The sequence below is a fragment of the Propithecus coquereli genome, unplaced genomic scaffold (genome assembly GCF_000956105.1).
Source record: "Propithecus coquereli isolate 6110/MARCELLA unplaced genomic scaffold, Pcoq_1.0 Scaffold89, whole genome shotgun sequence".
Classification (NCBI taxonomy): domain Eukaryota; kingdom Metazoa; phylum Chordata; class Mammalia; order Primates; family Indriidae; genus Propithecus; species Propithecus coquereli.
In genome coordinates, this window is record NW_012155173.1 from 3,167,152 (window position 1) to 3,178,951 (window position 11,800).

General features: G+C 43.4%; 2 protein-coding genes across 2 annotated transcripts in view; both read left to right on the forward strand.

Moving 5' to 3' along the window:
* Positions 1-1,028, forward strand: part of C5 (complement component 5) — a 106,240-nt gene extending 105,212 nt beyond the window's left edge. Inside the window, exon 36 of the mRNA XM_012664385.1 lies at positions 497-1,028. Coding sequence (XP_012519839.1) covers positions 497-626 — 130 coding nt within the window. The 3' untranslated portion in view covers positions 627-1,028. The remainder of the gene's footprint in view (positions 1-496) is intronic.
* Positions 1,029-1,105: 77 nt separating this feature from the next.
* TRAF1 (TNF receptor-associated factor 1) overlaps positions 1,106-11,800 on the forward strand; it is a 50,858-nt gene continuing 40,163 nt past the window's right edge. Inside the window, exon 1 of the mRNA XM_012664415.1 lies at positions 1,106-1,170. The gene's annotated coding sequence lies outside the window, so the exon portion shown is untranslated. The remainder of the gene's footprint in view (positions 1,171-11,800) is intronic.

An 11,800-nucleotide genomic window follows, 5' to 3' on the forward strand; every position in this document is an offset into this window, starting at 1 on the left:
AAACCATTATGAACATAAATGAAATAATATGTGTTTCAAACCAAGAACTATTTGAAACCATCATGGCAGCTGAGGACCTAGCTGGCTGACAAACCCTCTGGGTGATGGAACCTGATGGTGAATCTGAATGTGCTTGTCTGGCTTGCGCCGAGTTGGGAGCTCCCTCAACTCCCCACCACCTCCCTCAGTGTGTTCTCAGACTGTTCTGTTTGTAAAGAACTAAATGTTTATATATGCGTTTTATTATCTGCTTTAGAAAACTAGATGTTGAAACAGACGTCATTCCTGCCTTTAACCATAGGAGCCCCGAGGAGCTTCACAATCCCACAAGGGTTTGTAAACCTTCCCTAGGAGAGACTGGTCCAGAAGAGTTTGGCTGACAGCCTGACCCCTGGGGACCTGACCACAACTGGGCTCTTACAAAGGAACTCAAATACAGCTTTTCTCTATTTGTGGCCATCCTCACAAACACTTTGTTTCCATTTTTTCTTGGTAGGTACATCTACCCTTTAGATTCCTTGACCTGGATTGAATATTGGCCTACAGACACAACATGTCCATCGTGTCAAGCATTTTTAGCTAATTTAGATGAGTTTGCTGAAGACATCTTTTTAAATGGCTGCTAAAATGCCTGAAGTTCAACTGCATACAGTTTTCACTTATGGACTTCCATTACTGAAGTTTTTTTTTTTCTTCTCCTTTTTTTTAACATTCACAGCTGGTCTTATTTGGAAAGCTCACTTTACTTAGAATTAATAGCACTTGCTTTTATTAGAGAACAAGTTTAAGAGCTGTAACTTTCTGAAATAACATGGCTTTGAGGGACATGAAGACAGATACTCCAAGGTTATTGGACACCGGAAACAATAAATTGGAACACCTCCTAAAAGCTACCACTCAGGAATGTTTCCTGGGGCCAAAAGAATAGCCCACTGAAATGGAGTATCTTACAAAAACACAGCCTTTGCTTGAAAGAAAATACCAAGGAACAGATAACTGATCATTAAAGCCTGACTTTGCTTTCAAAATGTGCTAAAGATCATGTTATTTAATGCTAGGTCAGCTTCAACCACACAAAGACAGGCCAGTTGAAAGAAATGGAGAAAGTCGACTATAGAGAACCTTAAGCGTGAGAAGGCCTAACCTCAGAGCCCTCAGCAAACTGAGAAGGTAGGCGAGCTTACCTTTGCCCCACTCCTCTTCTACTGCCCTCTCCATCCCTGGTTGGGAGCTCCCTCGACTCCCTTCCCACCCTCCCAGCACATGTTCATTTCCCCCAGGCACTTGCTCTTGCCAATAATTGCTCTACCAGAAGGCAGGCCCCAGTGAAGCAACCTGGTGAAAAGAAAGCGCGAATCAGGAGACCTTTGTTCTAGCCCTAAACCAGTCTCTCTTTGAGCCTCAGTTTGAGCTTTATAAAAGAGAATTCATAAAAGGTGGTTTATTTTTACGTGACATTTTGCAGCACTTCAAATCTTGTAAGAGAGTTCTCACATATATTCCCATTTAATGTCTCAAGAATCTCACAAAGGACAGGAATTATTATTATTACCCCATTTTCCAGAGGAGGAAATGGAGGCTCAGAAAGGAGAAACAATTATCCTAGCCTACTAAGGGGCAGAATGGGAGATCAAACCCCAAGTCTCTCTCTCAGTCTAAACACGTCCCTGCTCTGCATCACTACATAGAACATTGTTTTGGGGCTTAATTTTCCAAGATGAAGGCAGCATGTAGTAGGAGTTTCTTAGATGTAGGTTAACCAGCCCCACTGAACTATCAGAAGGAAACATGAAGATAAACTCTGCAATGGTAATTAAAAGTGACTGAAATGCATCCCCTCTGAAGAGTCTGCATTTTACCAGTTAGGTGAAACTGCCCAGGCCTTGCAGTGTACCTTGTAAATAACACTAAAATTTTCCACTTCCAGGAACCAAGGACTAATTTTTCTTTAATATCAAAGCTCACATTGTAGGCATTCGCTTGGAAAAAACAACTAATGTATCAAGATGCCCAAACTCCCTGTCAGCGAGGGATGAGGGGGCCTGACAGTGTCTCCTGTTACCTTTTTGCTCAAGGCAGGTTAGAGGGAACCACTGAAGCTGCTTTAGAGGCACAGGAGCCTCTGAGCTATTTGGCTGCCTTCTTCCTGAGCACTAGCAAATAGGTTGGGCCACAGTGGCCTAATTAACCCACAACGCAGCTGAACTGTCAAATATCAAAACAAACTTTTGTGAGTTAGCCTGGCACCATTAAAACATCTGCCAGCTCCTCCTCAGCTAACTCTTATACATTTGAACATACTTTGTTAGTGAGGCTTTTGTGACCTTCCAAACTAGACTGGGACCCCTACTCAACCCTACACTTCTCCTCCAAGGGCACTTGTGCTCTTGCAGTGATTTACTTAATCATATAGATTTGTTTAGAGTGCAGCTTCCTGACTACACTGTAAGCCCTGTGTGGGCAAGGTCTGGGTCTATTCTAGTCTCACTTAGCTCCCATGCCTGGCACAATGACAGGTACATTCTAGGGACTCAACAGGGATTTATGGATTCCCCCACTGATTGCAGGGAGTCAGAAAACCCAAGTTCTGGCTTTGGCCCTAACTGGCAGTGATTTGGGGCAAGCCTCTTAATCTCTTTGATAGCCTATAAAACAAGGAAGTTGAACACTTTAATGTCTTTATTATCTATAGCTCTAAGAAAATATTTTATAATCTTATGATGTAAAATGGAAAACAAAACCAAATGGCATGTAAGCATCCAAATATTGGGCTATGTATTTCTGTCTGTAAGTGTGAAGGGAGCTCAGAGAAGCTAGCTGGAGGAGCAGCCAAGGCTTCTTGGGGGACGGTGGGATTTGGGTGAAGAGGGGTGCAGGAGGCCTTTCTGGGTTGGGGGGAAAGGTTAAGGCAGGTTCCCACAGGGGGTAAGCCAGGTGATCTTAGGTGATACAGATACACATTGTTCATTTTAATAACTAGATGTTTATTTTAACACATATGAGAAAAACTATAGCACATCAAAGCCATGATATAAATTTTTCTTTCAAAATAAATTTATTTGTCAAGAAGTAACTCTATTTAAGGGAAGATGTTAAGTAAATAAAAGTATAGATTGTTCTGAGGGCAAAAATCATGTGTTTGGCATGCAAATGATTGAAATTTAAAAAACCCTATCTTAAGAAAATACATGGAGTTGATGACTATGAGCCAAGCCTGCAGCAGGCAGCCTCTCTCTATATTTCTCAGCAAGGGACTCTGAAGCAAAGTCATGTTCAGTCTCTCTTTTCAGCCTCTGTGATACTAATTTATTCAAGAACATCCAACAAATATGTATTGATTGGTAACTGTAAGCTGGGCCCAATTCTGGATACTTGGTACCAAGATCCCTGCCCTGTGGAACTTAATTCCAACTGGGGGAGACATGCAATAAACAATAAAGACAATGACTAGAGAATTGGTCTTGGATGACAGAGGGTGATAAGAAACTATGGGGAAAAGAAAAAGTAGAGCAGATTAAGGGAGACTGGTAATGGACAGGGGAGGGGTTGCAGTTTTAAGTAGGGTGTTCAATCAGGGTGGGCTTCAATGAGAAGGTGAGATGTGAACAAAGACTTGAAGGATGTGAAAGCCAAGTGTCCAGCCAGGGTAAGAGTGTTCAAGGCACTCTGGGAACCTAGTGCCCAAGCCTGGAGCAGGAACATGCTTGTGTCTTACAGGAGAAGCAAGAGGCTGGGTCACAGGTGCAGGTTGTACAGGTCAACAGAAGGGGCTTTGGCTCTACTGGGAAGAAAATGGGAGCCACTGCAAGGATTTTAACAGATTAGTGATATGGTCTTTCTTACCATTTGAAGGGACTACTCTAATTGCTGTGTTGAAAATAAGGCAAGGGTACAAGTAAAGAGACCAGTTAGGAGCCAACTATAACAAACCAGGTGACAGATGATGGTGCCTCAGACCAGAGTGGTAGCCATGGAAGTGTTGAAAAGTGGTTGAATTCTGGATATGTTTTAAAAATAAATTCAATTGGATTCCCTAATAGATTAGAAATAAGTGTGAGAGAAAGAGAAGAGTCAAGGACAATGCCAAGATGGTCCTGAGCCAGAGGAAAGATGGAGTTGCAGTTCACTGAGATTGGGAAGGCCACAGATGGAGCAGGCTAGGGGGAGTTAGGAATCAGAAGTTCAGTTTTGGGTGTGTTGAGTTCTAGAAGAAATCTATTAAACATCCAAGTGAAGGAATCAAGAAGGCAATTGGTGATACAGTTATGGAGTTCAGGAGAGAAGTCTGGACTGAATAAAAATCTGAGAGTCATCAGCATATTGAAGCCATTGCATTGGTTAAGATCACTAACCAATGAATGAATAATATGAATGTAGAGGAGGGCGAAAAAGAGGACCAAGGACAGACCTTTGAAGCATTCCAATGTTAAGTTGTTAGAGAAAAGAGATGGAAGATTTGGGTTAGGAGAGAAAAACAAGAGACCAGGGTGTCTTGCAAGCCAAGTGAAAGAACAGAGTTTCTAGAGGAAGAGTGTTGAACTACATCGGGTGCTGCTGAAAGGAGAAGATGAAGACTTGGCCATAGGATTTAGCTTTGGTGACTTTGACAGAGCATGTTAGGTGGAGTAGTGGGATTGATGGCCCAACTGGAGTGAATTTAAGAGTGAATGGAAGGAGAGGATGGACAATTCTTTCAAGAAATTTTGCCACCAAGGGGAGCAAAGAAATAGGTTGGGGGAACTTCAGTGAAGAAAAGGTTAAGATGGAAGAAATAACACATTTGTGCACTAACGGGAATGATCCAGTAGAGAGTAAATAATTGATGATGCAGGAGAGAGAAAGAAGAATTGCTAGAATAATGTCCCTGAAGAGGAAAAGTGAAAAGTGGATGGGATCTGGAGCACAAGTAGAGGACTTGGCTTTAAATAACAACACTGCTAGCTCATCTATGCCAGGGGTTTGCAAACTTCTTCTGTAAAGGGCCACACATTAAAATATCCATAAATATTTTAGGTGTTGTGGGCTACGCTGTCTCTGTTGCAACTGTTCAACTCTCTCACTGTAGCACAAATGCAGCCACAGATAATGCATAAAGGAATTGTGGACAGGAGCAGGCTGGGTTAGCCCTCAGGCAGCAGCATACTGATCCCTGGTCCATGGTGACAGGCAGAGAGGCTGAGTATGAGGAGCAGACATTGAGGAGGGCAGACGTGGTGGTGAGGGTCTGTGGAAGTTCCTTTCTCAGAGAAATAAGAAGATCATCACCTCAGATGGGGACTAGGAGCAGCCATTGGAGGTATGAGGGGAGGGAAGAGAGGTAAGAAATTTGTCTAGAAGAGAGGGAGTCTGAACAGACTAAGGACTTAGGATATGTTTGCCTCTCAGTGTTAAGGGTCCACTTGAGGTTTCTAGTTACGAATGTAAAGTGGGACTGGTCAGCATGGTTTGTGGGTTTTCTCCAGCTACATTCAGATCCTTCTCAGAGTCTAATGAAAGCTATAGCCTTGCCAATTCCCTGCAGTCAGGACAACCAGGGACACCTGTAACAGAGCAAAGTTGAGTTTATTGGCTCTTTGCAACAAGGGACGGCACACACCACGGGACCATCAGGCCGTTCAGTGAGAGGGTGGTAGAAATGACTTATTATAAGATTTGTACCTGCGAGAGATTATTTGGGAAGGTTTGGAGCAGTGGAGCTTTGCTCTGGATTAGATGCTGTCAGGAAGCAGGGGCAGCTCTATGGTCCAGTATCTTAATTCTCTAGCTGGGAGGAAAAGAAACAGCACTCACATTAGCTGGGGAAGGGGGAGATGTGGTCATTTTTGTGGTTTGGACAATGTTCTTGTTTTTATTCTCTGCCCAAACATGATTTGGAGTAGTTTTTTTGTTTTGTTTTGTTTTTTGTCTTGATCCATTTTGCCTGATGTTGGAGTTCTGTGATGTCAGACACAGAGAACACCACAGCCTGGCTCTGAGTCCCAGGCCAGCTCCTAGGGACACCAAGGCCTGGCTCCAACTGTCACAGGCTGCTCTTCTCTTTCACAGACCCTTTTCCCCGGAAGAATGCACACGCACACAATGCACACACTTGCACACTGTTACAGAGGCTCCCCTGAAAGTCCATGCATGGACCTCATGATTGGAAACCCCTGTCTCAAGAGCCGGCAATTTAGTAGCCAAATTGGGAGGTTCCGAGAGACACAAAGCAGCCCTGGATCATGTTTCCGTGGGTTTTACCTACTCCTGAAAGGAGATTGATTCTGTATGTTTAATGTGATGAGAAAAACGTGTCACCAGGGACACGATCTTTAACTTTGGGAGATTAAAATATTCTTTTCTGCCTCTGAGTCAAAGAAAGGGAGGGGCAGAGAGGGAGAGAGGCAGAAAGGAAAGAATGAAGGGGAGAGGCTGAAAAGAGAGGAGTAGAGAGAAGGGAAGAGAGAGAGGGAGGGAGGGAGAGAACTCCATTTCTCAGAACCTTCTGGATTCTTCTCAGCTGGCAGGGTCGCCACCCTGACAGACAAGTTGGCAGAAATGGATCTGTTCCTTGGAACACAATGTGCACTCCTTCACTGTTTCCATCACTGTAATCAGATATGTGTATGTTACATACACAGTTACAAGTTACACAATTCTACAAAGTCGAAACCAGAAAGGACCTAGATCTCATCTCACCCACTTCCTTCATTTTCCCCTGGGAGAACTGAGGCCTGGAGGCACAGAGGGGCAGCTTGCCTGGGGTTATGGTGCTGTTACGTGGAAGGGCAGGGACACAAGCCTTGGGCCTCTGACTCAACCCAGTGTTCTTTCCCCCACACCGACAAGCAGGAGTTATAGGGAGAAATTTGGGCTCCCTGTGAAGAAGTGTTTTCTTATGGCCAGAGCCATTCAGGGACAGAGTAGGCTCCGAGTTCCCCATCGCTGCAGACGTCCAAGCAGAGTCCAGCTGCCACCTTCCAGGGACATTGCAGGGGCAATTCCAGGTGGGGTGGTGGCCCTGATGCGAGGTCTTTCATAGTCAGGAAAACATCTACTTCTTTAAGCCTCCACTTTTACGTCTGAAAAATGGAAGCACTGATAATACCTAAGTCAGAGGATTTCTCTGAGACTTAAATGAGATAATACAGGTAAAGCATATAAAATGATTAGCACAGTACTTGGCCCAGTAAAAGCAATTTAGGATTAGGTAATAATACGTCCCTGGCACACTATAGGTGATAAATTCAGTGAATGTTCTCCTTGTGAATATCCTACTTCCAATCATAAAATATTGAAGTTTAAAGATCCCCTGGAGATCATATGACCAATGTCTCCCCTTTTCACAGATGAGGAGACAGGCCCAGGGAAGAGCAGGGACTCACCGAGGGGTCTCTGCAGCACAGTCAGGGCTAGAACCCCCAGCACCCGGCTCCTCTTCCCTCCTATTGGCAGCCTGGTATCTCCTCCTACCATCTGGGCCTGAAAAGAGCAGGCCTACAGAGATGCGGGGTCCAGCAGGAGGAGGAAGATTGTTTGGCTTAACAATATTTTTCCAGATAGAGAATCTTTAGGAAATTAGAGCCAGGATTAGGCTCTAATTCTCTGAGAGCAGAGGAAGAGGAAGAGAAAGGAGATATGCCCAGAGTAGGAGGGAGAGCAATAAGGTTTCCTGAGTCTGTTGGGGCATTGGGGCAGGGTCAGTCATCATTCATCCTCTTCTTGCCTCCTCCTTTCACCTCTAAAGGCAAAAGCCAAACTGTGGTCTGTACATTAATTAAATGCTGGATGTGGAAATCAAAATGGCTTACCAGTTTGGCTACACTGGGTGTGTGTGTGTGTGTGTGTGTGTGTGTGTGTGTGAGAGAGAGAGAGAGAGAGAAAGAAAGACAGACAGAGACAGACAGAGAGAAAGGAGTCGTTACTATGGGAAAGTGAAATGGTGAAGAAGTAAGATACTGAACCACGAGACAGAAGAGCTGCCTTGACTTGTGACCTTGGGAGTGTTTCTGAACCTTGTGAAGCCTCAGTTTGCCCATCTATAAAGTGGGAGTAACATTAGCAGCCCTGAAGTGTTATAAGGATTAGAAAAAATACCTAAGTGCCAACTCAGGAGCTCATAGTCTGTGGCAGCCAATGCCAGCTGGCCAGAGTGTGATTTCTAACCCTCTTAACTCTTTGTGCCTCAGTTCTCTCTTTTGGAAATGAGGTAGTAATTTCTACCAGCCCAATTTATAAAATTGTTGCAAGGATGAAATAATATTAAACAAGTGAAAGAACTTTTAAATTGTAGAATCTGGAACAAATATGGACATAGCATTAATAACCCAAAGCATCTTTATGCTAAGAAACCATAGGCAGGGATTGCATGGTTTTTAAAAGATTGGAAAAAGGCCATTATCTCAAAAAACAATCTCCCCCAGTGCGTCAAATTTTCCTATGAGTGCTTCCTCCTTGGGTCGTCCTGGCCATTGGCCTTAGAGCAGCGCTACCCAAAGTGTGGTCTCCTAACCAGCGACATTCGTGTCACCTGGGAGTTTGTTAGAAATGCACATTCTCAGGCCCCATCCCAGACCTACCAAATCAGAAACTCTTGGGGGTATAGCTGAAAAATCTGTATTTTAATAGATCTCCAGGAAAATTATAGCCACATCAAAGTTTAAGAAGTGTTATTTAAGAGCTCATGAAAATGCAAGTTCTGATTCTGTAGGTCTGGGGTAGGCCATCCTGTTTTCTTTTGTGCAGTTGTAATAATTTCTCTTTTTTTCCTTCTAATTACCATCATTTTATAGTTACAGGTTGAATATCCCTAATCCTAAAAGCCAAAACTTTTTGAGTGTCAACATGATGCTACAAGTGGAAAATTCCATACATAAGTACTTAATGCAAACTTTGTTTCATGTACAAAATTATTTATAATAATGTATAAAATTACCTTCAGGCTATGCATATGAGGTATATATGAAAAACAAATAAATTTGGTGTTTAGACTTGGGTCCCATCACCAAGATATCTCATTATATATATGCAAATATTCCAAAATCTGAAACACTTCTGGTCCCAAGCATTTCAGATAAGGGATACTCAACCTGTACCTTATTCTGGTTTATTTATTCTTAGCTTGTATTCATTTGTTCTTAGAGGGTTTTTTTTTTCTTTTTTGCTTCACCTTTTTTGTAATGTTCCTAGCAAATATTATCCATGTTCTTTCATTTTAAAAAAATTCTACTGTTGCTCTAGTGGCCAGGCAGGAAGCATAGGAACACAGGGACAGAGTGCTACTGCATGGGCCTGACAATGTGCAGAACTACATAAAACCCATCTTTCTGTGCCTAGAGGTATACATACAGAGGTGTTCTTGTTGCTTAGTGTTGCAGACCCCATGTCCTAAGCAGAACAGCTTCAAACTAGAAATAGCCTCTGTGAAGGGGCCTTCAGTACCAGATCCAAGTCCAAGCCCCACTTTGTGGTCCTTGCTTCTACCTCCTCACTGCCTCCCAACCCCGTCCCCGGGACCTCTACAGAAAGCTGAAGAACAGGTGCACTTGTCAGCTTTTCTGCTCACCCTGGCTACTATAGCCAGACCCGAGTTCACACAACCGATCTGTCCCCCGACATGGGTCTTTGGGGCCAGGCTGTTGCCCCTCTTGACAGGCTGTGGAGGGGCCCTGCTTTGTTGATTACCACTGCTACTCATGCTGGCTCTCTTGACCCAACAGGGGCCACCGCTGTGATCTGCCACCCCCACTTCCAGCCCATGCCTTCTCTCCCTCTCTCCCCCACATACCAGAAATCACCACCTTGGCACCTGGGAGTCGAATAGTTGCCCAACAAATGAAAACCGATCTTACTTCTTTGCAAAGGAACTTGACAATGCATTTTGAGAGCCAAAATATATTTATATCTCTTGATCCAATAATCCTTTTTCTGTTGAATTATTTATGTAAATTCCCAAAAGGAAAAAAAGTTTATACACAAAGGTCTTCTGTGGGGGATTAATTATTCATTCAATAAATATTTATTGAGTGACTCCTATGTGCCAGGCACAGTTCTAGATGGTATAATCATGATAAACAAGATCCCTGCTCTCCCAGTTATGTTATAATTGGGAGAAAAACAATAAATACCTATACAAATAAGAAAAAACATATATTTACTAAATTCTCTGCAGAAAATTAAAATAAAGGTCTATGATAGAGAATAACTGGGTGGCTGCTCTAGATCAATGGTCAGGGAAGGTCTATCAAATGTTCCTAAATAAGGAGGTATTTAAGCTGAGATTCTCTTAACAAGAAGGAACAGACATATGAAGGTCTGGGAGAGAACATTCCAGAAAGGGAGGCTGGTGAATGTAAATACCCAGTGGTCCCGGGGACAGCAAGAAGGCTGATATGGGCTGGGCACGGTGGCTCACACCAGTAATCCTAGCACTCTGGGAGGCTGAGGCGAGAGGATAGCTTGAGCTCAGGAGTTTAAAACCAGTCTCAGCAAGAGCGAGACCCCATCTCTACTAAAAATAGAAAAATTAGCCAGGCATCATGGTGTGCACCTGTTGTCCCAGCTACTTGGGAGGCTGAAGCAGGAGGATCACTTGAGCTCAGGAGTTTGAGGCTGCATTGAGCTATGATGACACCACTGCCCTGTACCCAGGGTGACAGAGTGAGACTCTGCCTCAAAAAATATATAAATAAATAAAAAAGAAGGCCAAGGTGGCTGGATCAAAGAAAGCAATGGACAATGAGGTTGGAGAAGTAACAGGGTCCAGATCAAGAGGATTTTGTAAGCACTGGTGAGATGTTTGGATTTTACGCAGTTGAGAGTATGAAGCAAGGGCAGGAGACCAGACTGGAGATGAGAACGTAGGCAGGGAGAACAGGTGGGAGCTATTGCACTTGTCCTGGTAAGAGATGACAGTAGCTTGAATTAGAATGGGAGAAATGGAGATGAACAGACATGTATGGATTTGGGATATTTTTGGAAGTGGGGCTGAAAGAATTTGCTGAAGGAATGCGAATGGAGTGATGAAAGCAGGAGAATCAAGGATTACTCACAGATTCTTGGCTTGAGCTACTCCAGGTGCCATTTATACAGCTAGGGAAGATAAGAAAAGGTGCACTTTTAGGAATATAAGAAAGGAAGATATTATGGGTTGAACTGTGTCCCCCAAAAAGATATGTTGAAATTCTAACCCACAGGACCTCAGAATGTGACCTTATTTGGAAATAAGGTTGTTGCAGGTGTAATTAGTTAAGGTAAGATGAGGTCACACTGGTATAGGCTGGGCCCTTAATCCGATGTGACTGGTGTCCTTATGGAAAGAGGAAATTTGAACACAAAGACACATAGAACACCACGTGAAGACACAAACACTGGACAGAAGATGGCCACATAAAGACAGAGGCAGAAACTGGAGAGACACAACTACAAGCCAAGGAATGCTGAGATTTGCTGCTGTCACCAGAAGCTAGGGGACAGGCATGGAGATTCTCCCTCAGGATCCAATCCTGCTGCTACTTTGATTTCAGACTTCTAATCTCTACAACTATGAGAGAACAAATTCCTGTTGTTTTAAGCTACCCAGTTTATTTTTTTTTTATTTCAGCATATTACAGGGGTATAAATGTTTAGGTTACATATATTGCCTTTGCCCCACCCGAGTCAGAGTTTCAAGTGTGTCCATCCCCCAGACGGTGCAAACTGCACTCATTAGGTGTACATATACCCATCCCCTTCTCCCCCCTCCCATCTGCCCAACACTGATGAATGTTATTACTATATGCGCACTTAAGTGTTGATCAATTAATACCAATTTGATGGTGAGTAC